Here is a 25,368-nt window from a genome sequence, read left to right as displayed (position 1 = left end):
GTTGCAGAGATGCTGTCAGGTGTCAAAATCGTACCCAGGAGACCTTCACTGTAGCTCCTCGGCCGGTTATCCTGTCCCCTTTTGGCGCCCTGGGAGAGCACTGGCAGCCACTTAACAGATGCTTCCCTACTTACCTTCTAGCCATTATACGAATTTGGAGGAAATGAGAAATAGACCAATTTTCACTCACACACATGCACACATGCACCCCCGCCCCAAAGAATTCCTCCCCTAGTGACTTTTTCTGACATAGCCCTTAACAGGAGTCTGACACTTTGAGGTTTGCAGCCTGGGTGACCTTCTTTAAAAGTACCCTGTGTCTTCCCTGACTGAGTAGACTTTCATTCACGGGTGAATCGGGCAGAGCCAAGTCCCTCTGCAGACGGGCACACGAGACGCCGTCCACACCACCTAGAACCTACTCGAAGCGCGTAGTAGATATTGCCTCCCTCCACCGTTGGGGACATTCCCCGGATGGAGAAAAACTTGTGTTGACCACTTCACATGTGTAGGTCTTTCCTAAGCATGAATCCTAACCTTTCCTTTCTGAAATATCAGGAATTGATCCTGCCTTAAAAATCAGCTTGGAGGTGGGCTCCCTACGTAATGATGCCCTTGGCGTGTCTCTGTTGAAGAACATGTCTGAGCTTCTCTTTATCTGCTTTTTCCTCACCTTTGAATTCTTCATGGAGGCTGAGTTTTGCCAAATAGACAGCGATAGAGCAAAATTAGAAGCTTTTCACTGGACCGGCTTCTAAGGGCCCTTCCTGGTTTTCTAAGAAGCAACCAAAAAAAGAAAAAAAGAAAAAGTAGAGACTGAAAGAAGCAAACTTTCAGCTAATTATCATCTTTTTTTCCCCTCTGAGCTCAGAGCACTGTTCTTAATTTCCTGACCAGCTTGCGCCCCTCCCCCGCTCCCTCCGAGCATCTGTGGTGGTTTCAAATTGAACTGCATACCTGCTGCTCTGAATTTCCAACATACCATACCAGTTGGTTTGCCAAACAGTGAACTGCCAGCCATCTGCCATCCAAAGTCAGAATTTACATTGTTTCATCTTAAAATAACGCCTCCGGAATAGCAAGCCACTCTGTGCATCAGGTTTTAAAGTTGACAATCAGCCAGAATTAAAAACAAATACCAAATGGGCATAAAAAAAGAACGTGGTGGGGAGCTGGGGGTGGGGTGGGGGCTGGCATTTGACAGAGAGTTTCTTTTTCAGCATTTTTACCTGATTTTCCACCAAAATAGCCATGCCATTTAATTTTATCTGCAACAGCAGGAACTACTTATAGACTGAGAGCATTAACTTTTTACTTGCCTGGCTCTACACAGAAGAGGATCGAGACTGTGGGGCTGGAGCAGTGGTCCCCGTCTCAGGAGAATGGATGTCTTCATAATCCCTGGGTCTAGGGGAGGAAGACCTGTCTTAACCTCTTCTTGCTCAGATGAGAAAGCTAAGATGCATGAAGGTGGAATGCCTAGTCCAGGGTCACTGGCTAGTTGATGGTGAACCCATGACTCCCGGCTCCCGTATCCTGACCCCATCCCTGTCTTGACCTGTCACTGTGGATATGGGATTCCCTCCACCCACCTGTAGTTCCTGTTATGCGACTGTGGCACCTTTCATGCCTTATCCCCTGCTGCTTCAGGACAGACAGGAGAGAAGGGATTTCTGCAGGATCGGGGAACCCTGGCGACCTGTGATGTTAGCTTTGTGGAAGAGCGACCATTGAATCTGGGTGACTTTCCAGAGCAGATGGGCTTGAAGGAGGATTTTTTTTAAGAAAGAAAGAGAAGAGGTTTCATGTTTCTTTTCCGGAAGCTGTTCCAGGCGAAGGCAGCTTGAGGGGAAAGTGTGAAGTTCTGAGTGGGCAGAGGAAGCAAAGGGCTCTAAATTTATACCAGAGCCACCTGCCTACAGTTTGACACCCTGTGCCACGGGCCTGCCAGCAAAAGGAGGCCTGTACCTGACCCTGGGATGGGCAGGGCACCGGGTGACCCCTGCGCTGGCGTGGTGCCGCTTCTTTGAGCTGACCTTGGACATCCTGGGGCCCAGACGAGCTGCCTGCTCAGTCTGGTCTTGATGTGAGTGTCAGAGGTGGGAACTGGGGTTGCAGCTGTGGTTAGGTTTGGGTTTTGACCGGATGGTGGCATCTCCACCTGGAAGCCTTCTCTCCAATCCCAGCCAGACCCTGGGTCCACCTTCCATGTTCCCACAGCCCCTGCTCGTAGCTCTGACATATCTGCCCCGAGAGCCTGTCTTGGTTGCTGGGACTCTGTCCTTCCTGTTAGAGACTCCTTGGAATCAGGGCCAGCTCATCCGTCTTTGGATGAGATTAGTATGTGTTCCACTTACGTTCACTTGGAGAAAGAATCAGTTGCTGAGATAATACAGAACTTGACTGGTTGTGTTGACTGCTAGACCCAGTCCCACGGCGCTTCTCCTGTGAAAGCTGCTTTTGGTTTACCTGAGCTTTTCCAGTTCCAGTTAGCATTACTGTAACTAGCTACCAGTCATCGGGAGTGTTACCAAGTCCAAGCTTGTCAGGCCAATAAATCGAGGGTTGAGTTGTTAGGGCAAGGAATAGTGACTTTGTTCGGAAGGCTAGCAGACAGAAGGTGCTGGACTAGTGTCCCAAAGAACCATCTTGCCTGAGTTAGAATTCAGGCTTCTTTTGCACTAAAAGGGGAGGGAGCAAAGCCCTGGTTCTGGCCGGACTCTGGAGGGGGGTGTTAATTTCTTCCTTCCTGCAGCCACTTAAAGGTGAGTCTGGTCAGGAGGTTTCCTATGAGCTAAACCCAGGTATTTTAGCCTAATGCTCATTATCTGGGAGGCAGGGTTCCCAGAGATGGGCCGTTATGTATAACTTAAGCCTGTAGGTAACTTCCCTTCAATGATTAACTTGTAGCAAAAGCAACAGAATACAAAGGTTAAAGCAAAAGACACAGATCCAATATGGAGGCAGATCTGTTCTCCCCATTACAAGAGTGCTTAGGGGCCAGTCGCTGTACTGGGTACCTTATAAATGTTCTGATCCAATGTGATTTAATTCAGTTTATTAATAGTAACCCTGCGAAGCCACTGTTGTCATTATAAAGATCATCCAACCAAGGCACAGAGGGGTCAGATTTCCCGAGTCACACCTCAAGTTCGCGTCAGAGGCCGATTGGAACCGCAGGGCCTAAGAGCTCCTGTGAACTGAACTGGTTGCTCTGAATCGGGCCGTGACCAGGCCTCCGTGAGCTGCTGCACCCCGGGGCACGTGCTCAGTACCAGTGACCACTGAAAGCGCCCTGACACCCCCAACACACCTGCAGGAGGGCAGCTAAGATGAGAGAGGCCTTAGGAGGAAGACTCGAGAAAGCGCTTCCATTTGGCCTGGGAAGAAAACACTGAAGTGAGGCGTGATGGCCACATTCAAGATTCCGACGGGCTGTCCTTGGAAGGGAGAGAGGGTGTGCTGGCTTCCTCCAAGCTCAGGAGCAGGGGGACCGCTGTTGAGCCCATCAGGAAGGATTTCCAAGCAAGTGGAGCTGCGCTTCAGTAGAAGCAGTGAACGCCCTGCACACGAGGACCAGGCAGCAGAATGACCATGTGTCACGAAGCCATAGAAAGGATGCGCCACTGATGTGGAGCTTGGTCCAAGTGCGCCTGAAAACGCCCATCCCGACCCCCAGATCCCTCACGTCTGTTCTTCGTTTAGTACATAAAACAATGGTCATTATGACGAGACATTTTTAAAGCTTAAAGTAGCCTTAACTCCTTTTTACAGACTGAATCATTTAAAAACCTTCTCCCCAATCCTTGCCTTGAAAGTCTAGTCCAAAGAATTCCAATTTTTAAAAACTTAAGCGAGATCAGATGCAGCACTGTTGCTGGACTTCCTGAAAGGTGTTTTCCTTTGCAAAATGGGAGCGTGAAAGCGTGGGCCCCTCTGAGGACTGCAGACGCTGGTCCGCGGGAGGCCTAGGGGAAGGCTGCGGGTCCCGCTCAGCCTCGCCCGCGACGGCTTCTGGGATGGAACCCTCTAGAAGCCAGTGTAAAACTCTGCCTAGCTATCTGCACAAGTGCTATCTGCAAGACACACTGTTTTGTGATAAAAGATAAAAGCTTTTTTCTAAAGCAGCTGTGAGACTGTTCGTATCTGACCCTGAGTTAGAGTCGTTACTAAGGGAACCGCAAAGAGAGAGAGCTTATATTTAAATGAGCTGACATCTCAAGATTCCCTTGAGCAGGAGACATGTTTCTCCCCAGGAGAGAGCGGAACATGACTTTCTTCCATGTAGTGAAAGGATTCGTGGTGTTTGCTGCCCATGGGGTGCTTGTACCTGTCTGTCCCCGCTTTCCCTTGCTGTCTGGGAGACGGGACCGTCAGCTCTGAAGGGCCTCCAGCTCATCTGGTAGCCAGGAGAGCAAAGCAAGGCTTCCCCCCCCCGGTTGTCTCTGAGCAGCTTAGTAAGATGCCAGCGTTCTCGTGGGTACAGGACGACTCTGCTGTGCCAACAAGGGACCACATCCCACAGGGGTGTGGAAACAACACACATGACGTTCAGAGGCCAAGAGGACAAGTGTCAGAATCCAGGCCCAGGTCTCTTAGTTTGAAATGAACTCTGCTTTCAGTTCTAGGGGAGAAACGGTTATATTAAGCAGTGACCGAGTTATTAAGGTTGAGTAGTTAAGGTAAAGTTATAATGGTTTAATACTTCTTTACCTTAAATACTAAAAAATAAAGTAGTCTTTTAAATACTGTTGAAATGTGGCTCTTTTTATAATTTTTTTTTTTAAAGAAGAAGAAAAGGTTCTCCCTCTCAGTTAATTCTGTCCATTATAGTATATAATTCTGTCTGCTATAGACAGAATCTTCCTTGGATACAGCATGATTGTGACACTCCTGCCACCTAGTGGTGGAGTGTCTTAATTGCAGACCAAGTAAGAGATCTGAACAGACAGGAATTTCAAGACTAAATATAAATACAGCAAACCAAATGCCACCTCTGGAGACCAACCTTACATACAGTGTATAAATCACTGTCTGATGCGGTTAAGAGGGAGGTCATCTTTCGGCCTTTGCTTGTCTTTGATTTGTGGTGCTTTATGCTCTCAAAGTCCACCAGAAATGCAGGCAATGTAAAAAGAACTACAGGAATTTACAGTAGATCACAATTTGGTTTTAGAATGAAAGCTGTTGTTAAAAGGGGGCATTGGTTAAAATAATTTTTAATACTTGCTAGGTAATGGTCATCAGTAGTCATCCAGTTTGTGCATTACTTAATCATTTCTTCAGGTTAGTTACGGCCCGTTAATCATAAAACATGTTTTTAAAAACAGTCACAGGAAGAAAAACAGAAATGAGAATTACTCATCAGTGTTCCAGGTTTAAAATCATCCTTACATAACTTGTAGCAGATAAAGGAGGAACAGCCATTCACACATTCTCCCATGTGGTTATGAAACCATGAATTCATACTGAGGTACCCACACAGGCAGAGTTCCGTCATCTCCTCCCTGATGGGTATTTGGCGCATATGTTCTGTTCTTGTTGAAGAAGAAACTTGACGTTGAGTCATCGGCAAGGGTTGAGTCCTCAGTCAGGGTAGACACCTTTATAAACTTCTGTTTTGTCGTTATTTTTGCTTTCTGGTTTAATAACAACCAACACTTATATCATGTCTTGCAGCTTCAAAAATGCTTTCACATGCCATTTTCATTCTCTAGATAATTAGCACCTTTGTTTTACAGCTGAAGAGTCCACTACGTTCATAGAAATCAAACGACTTGGTCAGTGACAAAGGCAGGAGGTAAATCTCAATTTTCTGGCTCTAAATTTCAGGCTTGTTCTACTCTGTGGCCCTGCTTCCCAAGATAAGATAAGAATGTTCTCAAGATGGAATTCTTTGATTCCGTTACATATGGCGACATAGGTCTCATATGGCCGGGCAAGAAATAGCAGGGTAGGCAGAGGATCAGCTGATGTCTGAGCTTCTAAGGAAAGAGATTTCACACCACAACCGTTGGATATACCCTTCTTTTAATGGAATGCCAGCGCTCATTAACTCAGTTATTCACTTGATGACAATTACTGTGAGGGTAGCAACCGTATGACCTGCACTGTCAGCCCAGAGAATGACGGTCTAGAGGGGCCCACGCTTTGATGACCTGTAAGTGCCTCTCCCTTGTCCGGAGCCCTTTTCTCTTAATCTGCCACCTCCAGTCCGTGTGATGCACCTGGAATGCTGGGGGAATGTCACTGCTTGTCACGGTGCACAGCAAAGAGGGAAACGTATTAAAAATGCTTTGAGACTCCTGAGGTCTTGTAGGTCAGCCTGTGGATTGGTGCGTGGATCTGTTCTCCTGCCAAACATGCCAGGGTTGCCATGGATTAAAAAAGGCAGCTGCATTTTGTTCTGAGACGTTCCGTCACACATACATGTGCACACGCAATGGCTAATCGTTAGATGTGTCTTAAGTATGATCCAAGTCTCCTCTCCGTAATTCGACTCCTTGCCTGACTTCAGTCCTTCTGAAAAACGAAGATTCCTTTTCACCATCCTGTGCTATCACATCAACCCGGGTGGACCATAACCCCCTGGGGACACTGCCAAGCCAGGCTTACCCACTGCACCCCCTCTGCAGCCCCGTGTAAGAAACAGAGCTCTCTGTGTCATGAGAGGTGACTGATAAAACTTATTTTGTTGGTTATTTTAGGTGTATTATTGGGGGGCAAGACCGGGAAGGAGAGAAACGCCAGAAGGTACTTGAAGGTCAGAAAGGAAGTTATTTACCGTCTCGGCCTTTAGAGGTGGTGCAGATTTAAGCCTGGGGGAGCGCAGACATGATGGGAGAAGTCCTCCTCCGTGGTTCTTCTTCCTGTTGGACTTGGAAAGAGTGTCATCAGTCCCTAAAGCCTCAGCTGGCCCGCACCTCGTTCCCCGATTTCCCCGACCCCCTCCATGATGAAGGCGAGTTTGACACAGGCCTTCCCCAGATGGTCCCTGTACTCTGGGAATGGCACAGCTGTTTGTCCTGTTCTCAGCTTTTTGCCTGGGCAGAAGCACACAGCAGCGAAGAGCCATGTCTTCTGGGTAGGGAAGAGAGATGGGAGCTTGGTCCCCTGGCCACGGTAGGGCTTGGCCTCCTTAGCATGGCGTGCGGGACTGTCCACAATTCGCCAGACTCCCTGTTCCCTGCCAGCCCCCTCTTACTCTACCATGAGCTCCTTCGTTTGCTTTGATACCTCTGGGCCTCTGCACACGGGGTTCCCTCTGCTTTGGCGGGCGCTGCGAGCTGCCCTCACCCAGCCAGTGGGCCCCACCACCTTTCACCTCCAGTGCTGCCCCGGGCCTTGTCACTGGGTCTCCCTGGCCCTGCTGGGCAGCGGCTGCCGTGTGAGCCAAGGGGGTCCAATTAGGAATTAAGAAATAGACTATTACAATCACAGGCCTCATTGAGCCGAAAGCGCTTAGAGTAATTTTCCAAGCGAACTCCGTGGAGATTATTTTCACCAAGCTTGCAAGTAAGACAAACAGATTCCTCACGCATCTGTAGTGCTCTGCAGTGTAAGACGCCTGTACATGTACCGCTTTGTCTTGTGACAGTCGTGTCACAAGGGAAGTCGGGCAAGTGCTCTTCGCCTCTTTCTGGGTAACTAAACCGAATCTCGGGGAATCTGACTGACACAGCCACTGTTCCCGGAGACACGGGTCCACGCCCACCTCTGTCTCTGGATGCGAACAAAGGGAGGAGGCTCCAGTTAGACAAAGCGAAGACGGGAAAAACCATAACGAATGAAACTGAATGATGCAAAGCAGGCTGCCGGCTCTCCGGGACTGGCAAGAGAAGGTTGGAATCGTCAGGGACTAATAATTAACATTTTGGTGGGCTTGAAAGTGGAAGGAGACAGCTAAAACTGGTTTGAAACGCCAATAAAGTTGAAAATCGGATTTCCTTTAAAGCTTTAACTGTGTGGCAAGCCCTGTGCTGGGTGTGCGTTTACGAGCACGCCCTTACAGAGTCCCCCGTCAGCGCGTGAGACCGTCACTGTCATTGCTGTCATCTTCCAGTCGACCAAGGGCTGGAAGGGTCAGCAGATGGCTCTCAGTGACCGGTGGCCCGTGTGGCGGTGCTTTGATGGGGTGCTGCGCTGCCGCCCTCTGGGCTTCATGGGAGAAGCAGGGTAGGAGGTGGCCCTGGGCTGGGGTCACGATTGGCCTTTCTGGGCAGAGAGAGGAGGCCAGGCGCCTCAGAGGGGAAGCCAGCATGACCGGAGGCACGGAGGGCAGGACAGATGCGGTCTGTGGAACTCTGGGGAGCCCAGGAGAGAGCGTGGTGTCACAGGGGGAAGCAGTGCGAATGGGCTGGGTTACTAGTCAGACGGGGCACTTGGATGTGATGGGGTGGGCTGTGCGGCCTCTGGAGGAATCTGAGCAGGAGAAGTGGGTGGATGTAAAAACCACCGAAGCGAAGCCTTGGCTGTGGGGTCTGTGTTGCGGCCACTGGCTCCCAGGGGTCTGGGAAAAGTCCGTGGGCCCAGCCCAAAGGCAGGTGCGTGAGTCATGCCGCCGCATCAGCGTCCTGAGCTGGGGGCTTGCCCTCCCCGGTCAGTGCGCAGCCGCCTTCCTGGCTTATGCACGAACACGGGGACACCAGTGGAGACGTGTTCCCCTGCTGTCCGGCTGATTGATGGAGGAGTCAAGCCTCCTTCTGTTCAGTGCAGTGGGCTGATGGGCTTCAGTTCTCCAGGCCAAATTCCTAGGGTCCTTTTGGTCCCAGAACACTTTGCCTGTGGCGTTTATAATAAAAAGGACAGAAGTGAACTCACAGAGTATAATCTGGGGGTTGTGAATAGAGATGGGAGAGGAGTTATGACTCTCCTAGGTCTGGAGGCCTTGTGCCGTGGGATCTTTTGGCTGCCTCGGTGGGAACAGGCAGACCCCACCTGGCCCTCTTGCTGGGTTAGAGGTAAGAGTAACCATTAATCATGCAAACCCTGGGTGCCAGGCCCCAGGCTGGGCACCTTACATGTGCGACTCGCAGAACTCTGTGAGGAAGGTGTTATGATCTGATTTACAGATCAGTAAATTAAGTCTCAAATATTATATGAGCTGCCGAATTGTGACAGCTGGGAAATGACAGGTACAGCCACCAGGTAGGTCTCTGTGTCCTTCCCACTGTACGTTGGAGGGAAATACACAGATGGAGCTGGCTGGGTCAAGGGTCTCTGCTTTGAAACAGGCAGAGAGCTTGACCATTTAGTTTCCATTTTCCCCTCATTATGCCTTTGAAAACTCTTGTACGTTTGAATAGATAAGAGACGTTTGCAGTTGGTGTGGACAGACACATGTTTGCTCCTCCACTTCCTGCTTTTTCGTCTCTTTCTGGCATCTTTGCTCCTCCCCACCCCCAACACATTTAGGGAAAGTAAGGCAGCATCCGCTCTGTCGCACGCTGACATGCGTATTGTGATGTAGACGTGGCCTGACTGGGAGCTGCTGGCACGGGCGCGGCAGATGGCTGCCCGGGATGGCTCTTTGGCCCTTGGGGTGGATGAAGACACCGCAGCCGGGGCACTACCGCAGATGTGTTTGCAGAACTGAATTCATGTGCTTCTGTTCCTCTCCTAATGCCCCAATGGGATGATGCTCTGTGGAGCCTGGGGTTCCATGGGGGCCTCAGTAGGAACAGGATGTGTTTGGAGAAGCAGGGATGGAGGGCAGGCACAGGACTGTCACCGCTAAGCACCAGCGGGGAATTAGCGGGAGCTAGTCCCCGGGCTTTGGATTTTTCAGAATGGCACCACATTGGTAGATGAGGCATCAAGCCTGAGTTTGTTCAGGTTTCTGTTAATGACTCCCCTTTCTGGGCTGCACACTTACCTTTCTGATGGTCTGAGCAGCTCATTGTTACATAGCGAGTAAATCAGCTATTCCTTTAACTGAATCACTTGGCAAACAGTAGTGCAACTTTTACACTTGAGAGGATGCATTCCTCAAGATGCCGGTGTTTCCGGCAGGTTTTCTGAGGAAGGATCCTCATAGCTTTTGCTTCTACATTCTGACCACAAACAGCAAAAACCACTTGGATCCCTTAATTGCAAGGAGTCTTCAGAACCGCGCCTCCATGTCCGGTCAAGTGCAGGTTAGAGGCGGTGCAGCACGATGTTAGTGTCATGGGCTTTGTCGCCTTATTGCCTGGGCTTAAATCTCTGCTCTGCCGCTTACTGTGTGCTCTTCGATGTGGCATGTTCCTGCTCCACGCTGCCTCAGTTTACTAATCTGTACAGTGGGGATGATGAGAGTACCTGCCTCCTAGGGTTTGGGAAATAATAAGTAAATTATTCCATGTAAATCATAGAACAGTGCCTGATAGATAGTAAGTACACGATAAGTATTAGCTATTACTAAGCACTTCAAACCCCCTGGAAATCCTGTTTTTAACTTTATTGGAGTTTTGAAATCAGTTTTGGTTTTACAGTCGTTTTAATTTAGTTTAGTTTGAGTTGTCAGCTCTCGTAACTACAAACATTCAGTGCGTGTGTGCAGTGGACTGTCATGTGCTGAGTGCGGAACATATAAAGGCAAATGAGTGAAGCCTTTTTCCTTATCTTAGTCTAGTGGAAGCAGGTGTTCCTGGGGACAGTCACCACTGATGTGTAGAGGCTTTCGTCATGGCCTCATTGAGCATAAGGTAGGTTAAAAAAAAGACCTTGGCTGAAAGTTTATAAAAGAAGCAGAGAGGTGTGGGGCTCAAGAGGCCTGAGGCAAAGCCCAGATTCACTCATCACGAGGCCTCGGGTAAGCCGTTCAGGCCTCCTGGATGTGACTCAGTTCCTCATCTGTAAAATGGGCCTGCAGGGTTATGTCCTAACTCATGATGGTGGCTCACGTTACGCGGCTGTGTGGAAGGACCCTGGTGATCCTTCGTACTGAAAGTGATGATCACGAGGGTTTGGGGGGGAATAAGTCACAGGTGGACCCAGCCAGCGGGTAGAAACCAAGCCAGTTTGCCTGCGGGATTTTACATTAATTACCTTTGACATTCTTGGCTGGCGAAACCCTAACCTGAAGGTGGCCCGAATCCCCTTTCGGGAGATTTCTGCCAGCATCTATGTGGGGCCTCCGGTTTGAAGCACAGCTTGGCCTATTAAGAACCAGATCCTTTCATATTACTAGCAGCCAGCTCTTTCCATTAGCAGATACTGATTCTTTGTTCACTTCAGCAAAAGTTCACAATAACTGGCTCTGTTGGAAGGCGTGGCTTCTCCGCAGCCATGGCCTTTGGGTGGGTGAGAAAGCCGCATCTGTGTGGAGGAGGTAAGGAGTGTAGATATTTTTACCCAGATATGTACCCTGCACTTCCGACCTTCTGGTTTTGCATCTGCCCAGCAAGATGTCGCACCAGAATGTCTCCTGGAGACGGCTGGGGGCCTGTGACCCAGAGCTGGGGACAGCAGGCAGCGTGCTTCTCTCAGAACACAGGGCTGCTTGACTTCAGGCTCTGGAATCAGACTGGAACCTCTGCTGGGCCTCTCTGGGCAGCTTTAATTATGGCAAGTTCACAGGGCAAACTCCTGCTGGCCAAACACTTTCAAAGGAGGGTCGTGAATGACGAGGTGCTGGGTATGGGGGCCCTGAGTCTCCCAGGGCCAGCCAGCGGGGACCCGCTCTGCCCAGCCCCACTGCCCAGCCCACCAGGCGGAAAGTTTCCCGGCAGCACTGGTGCTCGTGGTCCAGGAGGGTCTCAGTCTGAAGCTGGGTGTGGTGGAGTGTGCGTAGGACCCCCACGCTGGGAGTTCTGGCCCCAGCACAAAGCTTTCCTCAGCAACACCTGCTCGGGGTGAAGGGCTCCAGGCAGCCAGGCCAGCAGATGTCTTTATCAGCAACTGAACGTTGGCAGAGGGGTTCTGCTTACCCTGGGGAGCGCAGGGTGTTACGGGAGAGAGAGCTGGGGTCTGGGAGCCGGGAGCCCTGGGTTCTCGTCTCAGCTCTGCCACGAGCCAGCGGTGTGGCTTCTCCCCTCCGGGCCTTGGCCTCTTCACACAGGAAAGTTGGCAGTGGGGTTAGATCACCTGTGGGTCTTGGCGATGCTGTCCTCATGTTCCGGACTCTGGGGACCACAGCGAAGAGCAGATGTGGAAGAGCAGTCGCCCAGTGAGAGGTCCCAGAAACTAGGGGGGCTGACAGCTAACCCCCTAAAATAGTCTCTTGGTCTCTAAAAGCCAGGAGGAACTCTCTGATCAGGGAGGCAAACCCCGTGACCTGCTGGGTGGGTGACCCTGACCAGGAGCAGGATGGAGGTGACCAGGCTCACTGCATCCATCAGAACACAGACTGGCATCATCTCTGCGGCCATCATCTCCCGACCTCCCGCTCAGCATCTCCAAGTTCAGACTTTCAGAGACACCACGCACTCGCTCAGTGGTTCTCCAAGTGTGGGCCCAGTGGCACCAGCGTCATTTGGGAACTTGTTCAAAATGTGACTTCTTGGGCCCGACCCCAGCCTTACTGACTCAGAACCCCGGGGGGTGGGCCCAGCAATCTGTTTAACGAGCCCTGCAAGTGGTCCGAGGCAGGTTGCACCAGCCCGACCCCATCGTTTGACAACCATCGTCTCTCTCTCTCTCGTATAAAACCATTTTTATTATGAAGACCACGCTACAGCAATGAAGATACTTTGAAAATTACCGTAGTCCCACTGCTCCGACACAGGCACTGTTTTCGTTTTTCTGGGCTCTCTCCTGGTCTTTGTCCATTTGCCCCCGTACTTCTTATGCGGACGGCATTATCTAGAGACTTCTTTTTTGTTGTCCTTTTTTCGCTGAACGTTACTAGTGCTTTTTCCCCGTTGCTTCATCACCTGCATCCTTGTTATTTTCAATGACTGCAAAACACTTCCTCCCACGGCCCGCCTGACACGCTTGACCGCCCTGTCCCGAGACAGTTGGCAACTTGCCTCTCTTCACTACTGGAGAGGTCGCCTGTCTGTCCAGGGTGAAGTCAGCTTCTGGGGTGTTCCACGTGACCCCCTGTCAGCCCAACGTCCGACCTCCCTGGAAGTCAGTCCTCAACGTGAGTCTATCCAAAAAAGATTACTTAATGGAAAAGATAAGTTTTAAAAAAAATCCCTCCGGAACAGATACTGAATCCACAGTGCCGCATGGTGGCTGAAACACCCCCGTCTGCCGAGTTTTGTTAACGGAGTGTCTTCCCATTTCCCTCGCAGGTGGTGTCTGCAGAGGGGGGCAGGTGTGGGGGTGGGGACGGGAGCCTCCTCCGCCCAGTGGGCTGGGAGCCCGTGGCCTTGCCCGGTGCCAGGCCTGCTGTCGGTCATTTCCTGAGCATCCTGGTCCCCAGCAGGAAGGCCCCTCCTTCTTTCTCCTGCTGCCTCACCTCCCCCTCTCCCACACCTGTGCATCACCTGTCCCCCTCCTCCCCCCAGCCTGGCTCAGCCCAGTTACAGCCCTGACACACAGCTTGACCAGCACGGCCCTGAGGGGTGGTCCCTTTGTTTGGACAAGACCACTGACTGTTCTTGGGTCATACAAATAATGCTAGACCTTTTGAAATGATATTGTTGGGATAAATCCGTAGATGCGGGCTAAAGGTGAACCCCAGGTCCCATCATGTGCCACTGTCCCCGCTCCTCGGGGCGATCTGCATGTCTGCCGTATCAGTGACTCCACGCTGCTTCTCACAACCTGGCCAACTGGGGTCTTCCTGGTTTGGCTCTTGGATCACAGACTCCGCTCGGATGCCTCCCAGGGCAGGCTTTTAACATGAATGTTGATTGGGCCAGAGCGTGGGAGAGAGCAGGCCGTGATGAACGGGAGGGGACACCCCGCCTCAGGGGCAGCAGGGAAGAGAGCTCCAGGGACGATCAATGACGGGGGAGGCATGTTTCTGCCTCAATTTTAGTCCCTCACTTCCGCATCCTCTACCTCTGGTCCCACCCCATCCCCAACGTTCCAGCCGCATCTGACTGGGCCATGCCCGCTCTGGCCTGCTTGGGGCCATGTTGCCTTTTCACAAGCCGCCTCCCTGCCTAGAATGTCTCTTCCCCTTTATCCCTGGTTGACTCCTGCTCTTAAGACTCAGCCAGCAGGGTTTCCTCCTGCTGGAAGCTTTTCCAGACCAACCGCCGCTGGGTTAGGAGGAGGCCTGGCCCCTGGGGGAGCTCCCTGCGCTGTGCTGGGTGGGGGACGGCCGCGGTGCTGGGCCTTACTCTCCTTTGAGAGTGCTGCTACAATTCACAATTTTGAAATCTCTCTTTAAGGATAGCCCAAGGGACCTCTGAAGGGCGCTGACGGTGTGGCTGCCTTTCCTGGGCAGTTTTTCCTGGTTAGCCTGTAGCTGGTGAAATGCCCAGATTCTGGACCCTTCTAGGGACCGTCCAGGATCAGAAAATGCATTTACGTTTAGCTTACATTCCTTCCCTTTTCTAGACTAAGGACTTTTTTTTTTCCCCAATTCTCTGTATCCAGAAACTGTTGGGGGTGAGAGGTTCTTGTCTTGTCGCAGAAAAAATTCAGACAAGACGCGGAGTTTAAGAAAGCAAAGCAAGGTTGTATTAAGGGATGGGCAGTACGCTCTCAGGGAAGGAGCGGGCAGACCCAGGTGGGTGGCTGCCCCGAGTGTCCTCGGCAAGCTTGTTATCTGGGTGTAAAAATGAAGGGGCAGAATATTCATTGGCAGGGAGGGGTCTGGGGTCGTCTTTCCTGATCTTCATCCCGGCTCCACCTTCCCAGGTGAGGAGGAGGGGTTTTTTCATCCTTATTTAGTCTCGATCCGGAAGTTGGATGAGGTCATAATGATCGAAAGGTTACATTAGGATGGTGGGGATTCCTGTCCTGTCCCACCCTTCTGCCTGCAGGACACTTGTCAGCCCAGAAGGTGTGGTTTTTTTAATCAGTCCAGAGGATCCTGTTTTTCTTGGTCTGTCCCAGGACCCCCGTTGTTTTCAAGATGTGTGGTTTTCTGCCATTTGCCCACGTCCCCCTTTCTCTGCTGATATCTAGCTACCTGCCTGCTCTAACAAAACCAGCAAGCTGCTTGACACACAATAGGTACTGGGCAATTTTTTTTTTTTGGATAGATGGATGGGTAGGTGGGTGGAAGGGTATTCTGTATCCGTATGCTCCGTGACCCCTGAAGAGGGCGGCGTCTTCCCCAAGCCTCTCCCTCACTCAGCCTCCCCACCTCTGCCCTCCTTCCCTCCCACCTCCCAGTCGCCTGTGTTGTCTTTTTAGCTTTACGTTGATTTCATTGTTTTTCTCCCTCCTTCCTTTTCTCTTGGCTCCACCTCTTCCTAACACAACCCAGTCCCTTCCCCGCTGTCTCTGGCCCTTTCACCCTGACTAAGTGGCCGGGAGGTTTGCTGTTTAGGGCTCGTTCCCAGGGCCTCAGGAAGGGAGTGGCCTGAGGAGCAGAATCTCTGAAACACTTTGGGAGAAGAGCTGGGAGGAAGGGGGCCGTGAGGCTTAGATCCTCAAACTGGCTCTGCCAGGCTGGTCCCTCCCCAGGAAGCTTCCACTTTTTCACATTGGCGTCAGGCCTCCCCTCTCCAGGTGCCTGGCTGGCGGGGTGGGAGCACACGTGCCCCCAGGCCCTCTCTCTGCAGTTGCTCAGTTGAACCACCAAGCAGAACACCCCCCCCACCGCCCCCAGCGCGCCGTCAAGGTCGTGGTGCTACATTCTGCCCCGTCCTTAGTGTCGAAGCAGAGGCTGTGCAGACACTCGGGAAGCTGATGAGACCTTTGCTTTTCCCTAGAGGTCTAGGAACAGTGGCAGGGACCCCTGAAGTGAGGGCCATCCCTGGGGGCTGGAATAGTCATGCTGGGTTGGTCTGCTCCCTTCCGCATCTCAGGCGTTGTCACCGGTGTGATCCTATGAGATGGGAGATATACCAAGGGCCAGCTTGCAGGGGACACATCACGAATAGGAACTGGAGAAGTAGCATGTGACTGGAGAATAGCGATGCTAAGCCGTTTCATGCTGTGTGATGTGGCTTCCTCCTACCTACTTACAGGTGAGGAAACAGGCCCAGTGAGGGCAGGTGGCCCACGGTGGCTATTGGCCTGGGGCAAGGATCCTTGTGTGTTACTTGGCTGTGGGTTTCAGCAGTTGGGGCCACCGCCTTCCCCTCCTCTGGCTGCTTCTCCAGATCGTTCAGCACTGCCGGCAGCTTGGGAGCCTTTGGCCTCAGAGATGGCGCTGCTCATAGGCCCCCCTCCCCCCACCACTGTGGTTCTCTTGGGTCTTGAGGGTGAGCGTCCAGGGCCATGACCTACTTCATCGTTACCCCCGACCCACACTGGTTTAGAGGAGGTTCCTGTCACCAGAGTCTCCCTTGAACTGCTTTTAGTGCCAAGACCCATCGGTAGCAGCTGGCGTAAGGCCCTGTGTGGCCGGGAGGGAGGCACACCTTGAGTGTCCTATTTGCAAAATGACCAGAGGCTGTCATTCTACACCTGCCTCTCATTTGGAGACCTGATCTCGAGCTGTCAAGGTAGTGCCAGGAAAGGCCTTTGCCAAAGCAGCTCGTGAAAATCTGGCCAACGGGCCTTTGGGGTCCACTGGCTACAGCTTCACGTGGCGAACTGCTCAGCTATGTTTTCAGATTTGGCAGGTGGCAGAGGTCCTGAGTGGCCAAAGGCCATTCAAGGGCCAGAATGGCATTTCTGGACCCTTCTCTTTAAATGGACATACCGGCCCAGTCGTGGAAGGACAAGGCCGTGCTTGGAAGAGGCCCAGCTCTGCCTCCAGCTCGCCGATGGTGAGACAGAGTCAGCCGGCTGCCCCGTCCCAATGATGTCCCCCTGCTGACCCGCCTCACGTCCCCGTCTCCACACCGCCAGCTAGCTCCCTGGTGGGGAGTCAACTTCCCGCAAGTGCTTTCCTCCTTACAACGTTCGCTGTCTCCTGGGAGGTGGGATGGGAGATGAGAATTCCCAGGTGTTCATGTTTTCTCCCCTAGGGCTGTGGAAGCATCCATGGAGGAAAATTAGTTCGGCCACCTGCCCTTCGAGGGGGAACGTTTGAGGCCTGTGCTCTGCTGGGGTCCATAGGCCAGGTGCTGGCAGAGCCAGGACTTGTCGGGGAGGGGCGCTGCTGTCTGGAATGCAGGAGGGCTGCAGGGAGGGGGTGCCCAGGTGTCAGGAGGGTCACCCGTGTGAGCAGGGGACCATGGGGAGCTCAGGATGGCAAGTGGGGTGACTAAGGGCCTGTGACGAGAAAAAGCTCCAGTTCACATCCACAACTTCTGTTTTTTTAATGTTTTTGCTGAAGTATAGTTGATTTACAGTGATGTGTCAGTTTCAGGTGTACAGCAAAGGGATTCGGTTATACGTGTATGTATGTTCTTTTTCTGATTCTTTTCCATGATAGCTTATTTCAAAATATTGAATAGAGTTCCCTGTGCTGTATGGTAGGTCCTTGTTGTTTCTGTTTTATATCACAGGTTCCATTTCTTTTAATTGTGGTACATTAAGACGATTAAGAATTGTACAAGTTTATAGTGTATAGCATAGAGAACTATATTCAGTATCTTATGGTAACTTATGGTGATGGAGAATATGAAAATGAATATATATATATGTTCATGTATGAATGAAGCATTATGCTGTACACCAGAAATTGGCACAACATTGTAAACTGACTATACTTCAATGAAAACATGTAGAAACAAAACAAAACAAAAGAATTATACATTTTTAAGGCATATGATTTGATGATTTGATACACATACATATTGTGAAACGATCACCAAATTTAAGCTAATTAATAGATCTCTCTCTTCAAATAATTAAAACTTTTTTTTTTTTATGGTGAAAACCTTAAGATCTACCCTCAGCAGCTTGATTCAGTTTTAAAGTGTGTGTGTGTGTGTGTGCGTGCGCTGTGTGTGTGTGTGCGCTATGTGTGTGTGTGTGTGTGTGTGTGTGTGTGTGTGTGTGTGTGTGTGCTGTGTGGTCTGTTTGTACTCAGGCAGCTTCCCGGCTAGACTGAAGCAATTTCAGTTTGATTCTTGTGGCTTAAAAGGTCCCTGAAACACTTCAGTGAAATTATGGCTCCTTAATTTAGCTGCCTGTCAGTTATCTCTTTCCAGGTGGTTTAGGGTTGACAGGAGTTTGACATTTATAAAAATGTTTTGGAAACTGTATCAGACGCCTTGGAACCAAAAGGAGTATAAAAGTGCGTTATCCCAGGAGTGGTCCTCCTGGCCGCCCCAGGTCCTGCCTCTCTCTTTCAAGAGCCTTTGAGACAAAGCCTGGTGACGGGCTGTGGAACTGTAGGCTGCTTCTGAGCCTGGGTGTCTTTGTGAGTTTCCTTCCTGCTCCCGTCACCCTCATTTTAGTGACTTCTGCTTCATTTGCCCACAGCTAAGGACAAAGCATTTCTGTTTTGTTGGTCAGAGCATTGTAGGATGTTAACGATGGAAAGAACCTGAGGAACCTTCTCCATCTGCTCATCCCCACTTTTTTCCCAGGAGCTTGGAGGGCAGGGGATGTGACCCTATTCACATGACTGACGCCCGCAGGGCTGAGATTCACTCCCAGATCGATGACTCTGGACCATCCTGGCTCCACGAAGCTACATGTGAAAATGCCTACAGGGACATTTACCTACCAGTTTCAGTACATCTATGAGCCCAGAGCTTGTACCTTAAGTTAGAATATGCCTGACATATAGAGCTGTTCACCCTGGAGAACTATGTGCGACTCCTTCTGTGCCCTTATGGGTGGGGGGAGTAGCGGCAGCCTTCCTTGAACTTGGAGGAGCTCCCTCTGCCCCCGCCTGCCTGCTCTCATTCCTAGCAGTCAGCTCAGAAACATTGCCAGGCACCCTGCCAGTGCTGGGCATCCAAAGAATGAAAATCCAGAATTCCTGCCCTCCAGATAATGACACAACAGTGTGCCAATCACCCCAATGACAGTCCGTGTGGAGCCTCGCAAGACCGCCCCAGCAGAGCTGCTCTCTGTATCTGGGTGGGAAGGGGAACGGGGGGTTCAGCCCAAAGAGTCTCAACTCTGGCTGCTCACTGGGGTCACCTGTGGAGTTAAAAAAAAATTCCTCCTGCCCCCTCCCCAACCCCATTGTGATGTTTAACCCCAGCCTGAGGGGAGACCCAGGCATGAGGAGTTTTTTTTAAGAAGCTTCCATGTGTTTCAGAATGCAGCCATGATTGAGAATGGCTAGGTAGAAGGACTCACATTTGAGTCTTATTTGGGGGAAACTGTTAAAAAAAATGTGACCCTTGTGAAAGACAATAAGGAAGACTTCATTTGAGGGGGGCTACTGCCGTGGGCTTTTGCAGGAGGGGAGACCCACTGGGCGAAGACAAGAGGTCAAGCGGGGATTTCTAGCCAAGGAGCAGAGTGGAGGTCAAGGATGGAAAATTCCTAAAAGGAAACAAAGGGGGTAAACCAGCCTGACAGGAGTCCTGCTGACGGCGGGCCAGGGTGATCAGACATCACGTGGGAGACACGGGGTTAAAAAATATTCAGTCCCTTTGGCAGTATTTTTAAAGTCGCTATTATGCTCTAGAAACCCGTGAAATTAATGCATTATTGTTTGTGTTTTCCCATCCAATTGCAACTTCCTTGTTACTACTTCAGTAATCAAATCATTCTTTTTCAAAAAATGGGGAGGGAGCTGTCACAAGGCCCCCTGAAGGATTTCCTCCTGAACGTGGCTTTCTGCTTCCCCGGGGTTGGGCTGGAGCGGACCCTGCCCTCCCGCCCTCTTCCGCCCGCTTTCCCCTCCCCAGCCAGAGGGCGGTGGTTCTGGAACTCACTCGTCAATAGTCTGACTCCTGTAGGAGTCCACTTTTAGAAAAATACTAACCTAATTTTTCATTAACTTTTATTTCCCCCCTTAAACTTTTAAATCGTCTGTAACGCAACCCGACTTAACGCGGTTGGGAAAGAGGTTTATCCATGACTGTTGCGACAGCAGGAAAGCTGGGTCCCAGTGCTGCTCTGACAAGGAGCAGGCTTTGTGCTCTTGGCAACTTGCGTTCCAGCTTCTTCATCTGAAAATGGGCATCATTCTTTAGATCAGCTCTCTCTGGGGGAAGGTGCCAGACTGCACGTGGGATGTCTGTGCACTGCCTGGGACCCGGCGGACAGATGTAGGTGTCTGTGATGTTCTGGGTGATTAAACCATATCTTTAATTAAAACTCTATTAAGATGTTTTTCAGCACTTATTGATAATTCTGTGGACAGTTTTTTACTAGTAGTAAATCCAATGAATGAGTCAGAGAGGATTTTCCAGAGGCCACATGACAGCAGTGACAGGACAGGGGTAAGGATGCTGAGGCCGGAAGAGGTGGGTGAGTTCCCAGGTCACACATCCTGCCCTCTGTCCCCTTCCACTTGACCACACCTAACACGTCTGTCGCCCAGTGTCCCAGCCCGCCCTGCCCTGGAGTCCAAGAGGAGTAATCCGTGGCCTCATTTGTCTGTGGCTTCATGTGTCCCACGTGAAAGGAAGTGATGGGGCAGTGAGCGGGCAGATGGTCCCCTCTTTAGAACACTGCGTTCCACTTACTAGGGACTTGGATGGCTGGCCTAGTTTTGCCACAGTGCTGTTCCTGCAGTGGACTTTTCCTGATCTCTAGAAACATGTGAAACATTTCTGAAAGTTGATGTTTTAGGCTTAAGGTTCAGATTGTCGCTATTGTATTTAAAAGAACTCACTACAGTAACGTACTGGACATTCAGAAAAAAGGGGGGTCACAGCCCCGCCCCCACGTGGCTGTGTGTCTGCAGGCTGCGTGATGTACGGTGGCCACACGGCCAGCCCACGGGTCTGCAGGTGCCAGCTTTCTGCCATCGGTGGTGGAGTCAACAGCGGATGGGAGACACCCTGAGACCACACGCCCAGTGTCAGCACTGGCTGTCTAGGGGATTGACAAGAACTGTTAACTAGATGGCGTCCGCATCCTGGGTATTTACAATAACGCTTAAATATTTCACCAGTCTCTTCACCCTGCTTGTTACGATGAGTTTTTCTCTTTGACCTTTCCCACACCAAAGAGATGTTCAATGTTTTTATTATAAAGAAACCAAAGTTGACACTATGAGTCTGTATTTTGGGCAGCCAGAGCCCTGTGATCCCCCAGGATAATAGTTTGTATTTTCAAGGAAGTAATCTCCAAGTTTCAGACCCTCTACCAATACCAGGCTGTTAAATCATAAATAGACCTCCAGTTCCTCCCGTCCCATCCCTTCTTTATCCAGGCCAAGAAAGGAGATTAATGTTATATTAAGTGCAAAAATTTGCTTATCACAGTAGGATTTATGAAGTGATTATGTAAGTTTCCTCATTTGAATAGCACATTTTAGTTCTAAAATCCCTTTTATAAATAGCATCTCATCGGTTCCCTGAGCAGCCTTGTCAGAGTGGCAGAATTCTCACATCCATTTTATGGACGGGAAAAGCAAGGCCCAGAGGGCTGTGGGACTTACCTGAAGTCACAACTGCTAGGAGACAGAGCGATTCCACAGCCAGCTCATTTCCCACACCTCCCGCTGCTCTCAGCGAACTAGGACCTCTGTCTCTCCAATGGCATTGGCTGCTTTCTAAATAACGTGTACCAGGGCACACGTGTGAGCTGGCTTGTCCAGTTTCTGTCTGATATTGCCATGGTTATTCGTCTGAGTGGGATCCAGAGTCTTTTCAATATTGTCCATACTTATTGATTGTAAATCAATGATCCGCAATTACATATTCAGTTCAATCGATACACAGATGGAGTGTCTACCATGTGTAAGACACTGCCTTTAGCCTGCGATGTGTGGGAGGGTGGTGGGACCAATAACAGTGATTTCAGCTCAGTCTCTGCCATCAAGCCAGCTTACAATAAAGTGGCAGAAACTAACACACACACAGCTGCCTAGAACAGCATGACACATGTGACATCAAGGAGAAGCTCAGGATGCTCTAGGAACACACCTAAGGGAGCACTGAATTCTAACCTGGAAAACCTAGGAAGGCTTCCTGGAGGATGTGCCCATTGAAGTAGGTGCCTTGAAAGACGAGTAGGATTCCTAACCAGATGTGTGTGTCTGTGTGTGTGTGGGAGGGTGTGTGTGTGTATGTGCACGCGGGGCTGTGATGGGTGAGGAGAGAAGGAGTGCATTTCAAGGAGGAGAAATAACCTCAACAGGTGTGATTTGGGGGCAGAACCACAAGATGTACACAGAATGGGTCTGAGGAGTGGAGAGATTGAAATCGTAAAGTTTGGTTGAGGCCAATTTGTGGAGGAAACATTTAGCCATATTTTCCAGCAGGGGGATGCCATGGGCGGCAGGGATGTGTTTTAGAAGAGCCATTCTGACAGTCACGAGGTGAATGGAGCAGAGGGGCAGACACTGAGGCCGAGGCTGAGGCCAGCTCGAAGGCTCTTGCAGAAGTTTTGGCAGAGCACGAACGAGTCATCTCAGCTCAGGGTGAGAAGATTATTGCCTCCGCCCCTCCATTTTTAATGAAAATGTCCGCTGACCCTAGCTACAGAAATCACCTTTCAGCAGAGAGCACTTTGAATCCCTTCCATATCCAGTGAAAATGCATCTGCCTGCTTGTGAGAGTGTTCTTCTGCTTCGTTTTGCGTTGTATCCCTGAAAAATGCTGAAGACGTGAGGGTGTAGGTGCCCTGTCTCCTGTGGGTCTCATAGGCAAATCTATAGTAAAACTGCGCAGGGCGGTCCCAAGCACATGGCCCCTTCTCTGCAAAAGCTGGAATCAGAAACTGCATGTCAGCAAATTCCTGTTTCTGTAGGTCTTCAGGTGGCCCTGTAAGTGGGCTCGAGCTCAAGTGAGTGATGCCCTGTCCACTTTGTACCGCACGGCTTCTGCTGGCCTAGCCCACGTGTGCTGCTGCTCGCTTCCCCCCGCTTCCCACTGGCCCTCAGCTGCACCTTTCCCCTCTCAGGCTGCGGCTCCCGCTGTGAGGCCCGCCCGATCCCCCACCTTCTTTTCCTGCAGGCTGTTGGTTCTTCCACTTGCTAACTGGGACTGGTGGCCAGTTGAATGACAGGGACAAGCAGGAGGTGGTGGCGTTACCTGCGGTCTCTGTCCGTGGCGCAGGTACCGGGCCTCCCGGCGGGGACCAGACACCCACTTAGCCGGGGCTGCTGTTCTTCAAATGCACCTGCTCCTTCAACTTGGAAGTCCCCCCCACCCCCCGCTCCCCACCGCTCTTCTCTCCACCCACTGAGTGGCCAGGGCTCTGACAGAAGATGCAGTGCTTCCGTGGAGTAAGACGTAGCATTTCAGTAACTTCTCATGTTCCTGTATTTGGAGCTCCAGTGTGATAAGAAGCTATATCACAAAAATAAAATACTGTTTGGTGGAAAACCAGATAAGCGTTCAAGGGAAAATGGGATTCGTTTTTGAAGATTATACACTTAGAACGCCCACAGTGAGCCCCTGAGTGTCTTGGCGGTTAAACCTTTTGGGAATGGCTGCCGGTCATTTCAGATTCCCCAGAGTGAAGGACTTCAGGTACGGGTTGAAGATAATTTGGGGGTTATAACTTTCTAGATGGATGGTATATTTTTGAGTGTGGAATGACCTTGTCTCTTTACCCAAAGGAACTGCCATTAGAAGTGTTTCAAGACCAGTACCTCCAGGCAGAGCCTCGAGGCTGTTAAGTGACTGTACTTGCCCGGGCCGAGGGAATTGTGTCTCTGAGGTTTCAGCCCCTGTGTTGCCAGCATGCCCTGTTTAGTGGGGCCACCATTGCCTGAGGAACTGTGTGACGTTTTTCTTTATAGTACCACTTCCATTCTAGTGCCGTGGCAGCAGCGGCTACTGGCCTGGTGACCTTGGGCAGTCTCCGCATCGAAGTGGCCATGAGGGGATGAGACCTCTTGGGCAAAGCCTTCCCTGACCCTCCCAGCCCCCGTCACCCAGCTCTGAGGCTGGCAGCTGCCGTGGCCACTTCTCTGCTTTTATACTCCTCAAACTGGTATAAGGGCTGCCCTCCACCCCCAGGCATCCTGGAGCCGGTGTCCTGTTCACCCAGGGAGTCGCGTTTGCGGCTCTGTTTCACCAGCTATGTAGGGCTCTGTGATGTGCGCGTCTGTGCGCTGACCTTGTCCCCCACCTTGACCTTCCCTTCGGATGTGTATTTTCCCTGGTCCTGTTTTATTTTTGTAAACCACCTCTAAGGCTTGGCCGGGGAGGGAGGGGCAGAGCGCGGGGGTGAGCGCCGTGGAGCGTGTGCTCCAGGCCCCCAGCGGGCAGGGCCCCATCTCTCGCTCGCCATCACCCGTGGTGGTAGCGGAGGCAGGGCCTGGCACATAACAGGAGGCCTCTGCGTCGGAGCTGGAGGGCTCACTGCCGGCGAAAATTATCTTTTCTTCTACCGATTTCATGTTTTTTCGCTTTTGATTTCCATTATTCCACACTGAACGTGAGATGGGTCTGGAGTACTGGGTCTCTGGACTGCATATAAATGCAAAAGCTTTCTTTGAAAGAACAACTTGTTTTCCCTTAGTCTTTAGGACTTTTTATTCCTGTTGCTCTCAATTCTCCAAAATGAAAAAAAACAAAAAACAAAAAACCAAAACCAGAAGTAAAGAAGTGAGCCCATGAGGACAGCTTGGCAAAGAGCAGAAGTGGGCAGAGGCCCTCTGTTCTCGCTTCTGTCGACGTGGAAAGCCTTGAACTTGGGCTGTAACATCAACATTATGAAAGGTGGTATGGATTCGGCACAAAGTGAAGACCAGCTATTACCCTGTGCCCTTAATCACAGAAAATCAACAAATTTCTAATTTGGGGTAAAAATCCACTTCTAGGGGGTATGACAATTTTAGTGTCCACTCTCCAGTTGCCTGTCCCCAGTGATAACTTCCATCAGGTCCTGACTGGTCACCACTGGCCTTCCCAGCTGTAAGAGACTAAGTTCCCTTCACTCCACCTGGGAGTCCCTTTTATAAAATTTTTAGCAAACGGTCAATCCGTCAGTCTCAACTTGAACGGCTCCAGGGCAACCGTTTCCACCGTCAGAGTCCTCTATGTGAGGGCCTTTTCTTGGTAGCAGAGTGGCTAAGTTCTGCTTTGATGGGGTCCCACCTACTGGTCCTGGTCTCGGGTTTAGAGCAGCACAGAGCTGGGCCCCCCGCCTTTTCCGAGAGAGAGAGAGAACTTCCTTTGAGGCCAGCAGTGAGGTTCCCCTGGAGCCTCCTCGTTGGGAGCTGAGCACCCTTTTCCCCGGAAGGATCCCTCAGAAGGTCCTTGGCCACCTGGGTTGCCTCAGTCCCGAGAAGGTCCGACTTGTCACTGTTAGGGTCAGAGCCGGGGGGCCCCCCAGCTGGGCTGTTCTGCCCAGATCGTGCCGGGGGCCCCCGCACGCTGTGCCGGG

General features: G+C 51.0%; 1 protein-coding gene across 4 annotated transcripts in view; it reads left to right on the top strand.

The window, feature by feature from the left end:
* MSRA (methionine sulfoxide reductase A) overlaps positions 1–25,368 on the top strand; it is a 286,803-nt gene that overhangs the window by 239,412 nt on the left and 22,023 nt on the right. Inside the window, exon 7 of one of the 4 annotated variants that reach the window (XM_032471092.1) lies at positions 5,742–5,800. The exons of the other annotated variants lie outside the window; for them this stretch is intronic. Coding sequence (XP_032326983.1) covers positions 5,742–5,788 — 47 coding nt within the window. The 3' untranslated portion in view covers positions 5,789–5,800. The remainder of the gene's footprint in view (positions 1–5,741; positions 5,801–25,368) is intronic. 4 annotated transcript variants of the gene reach the window in all.

Source organism: Camelus ferus, chromosome 31 (assembly GCF_009834535.1).
Source record: "Camelus ferus isolate YT-003-E chromosome 31, BCGSAC_Cfer_1.0, whole genome shotgun sequence".
In the NCBI taxonomy this organism is placed as follows: domain Eukaryota; kingdom Metazoa; phylum Chordata; class Mammalia; order Artiodactyla; family Camelidae; genus Camelus; species Camelus ferus.
Note: the sequence above shows the minus strand (reverse complement) of the source record. Positions and strands in the feature narration are given on the sequence as shown.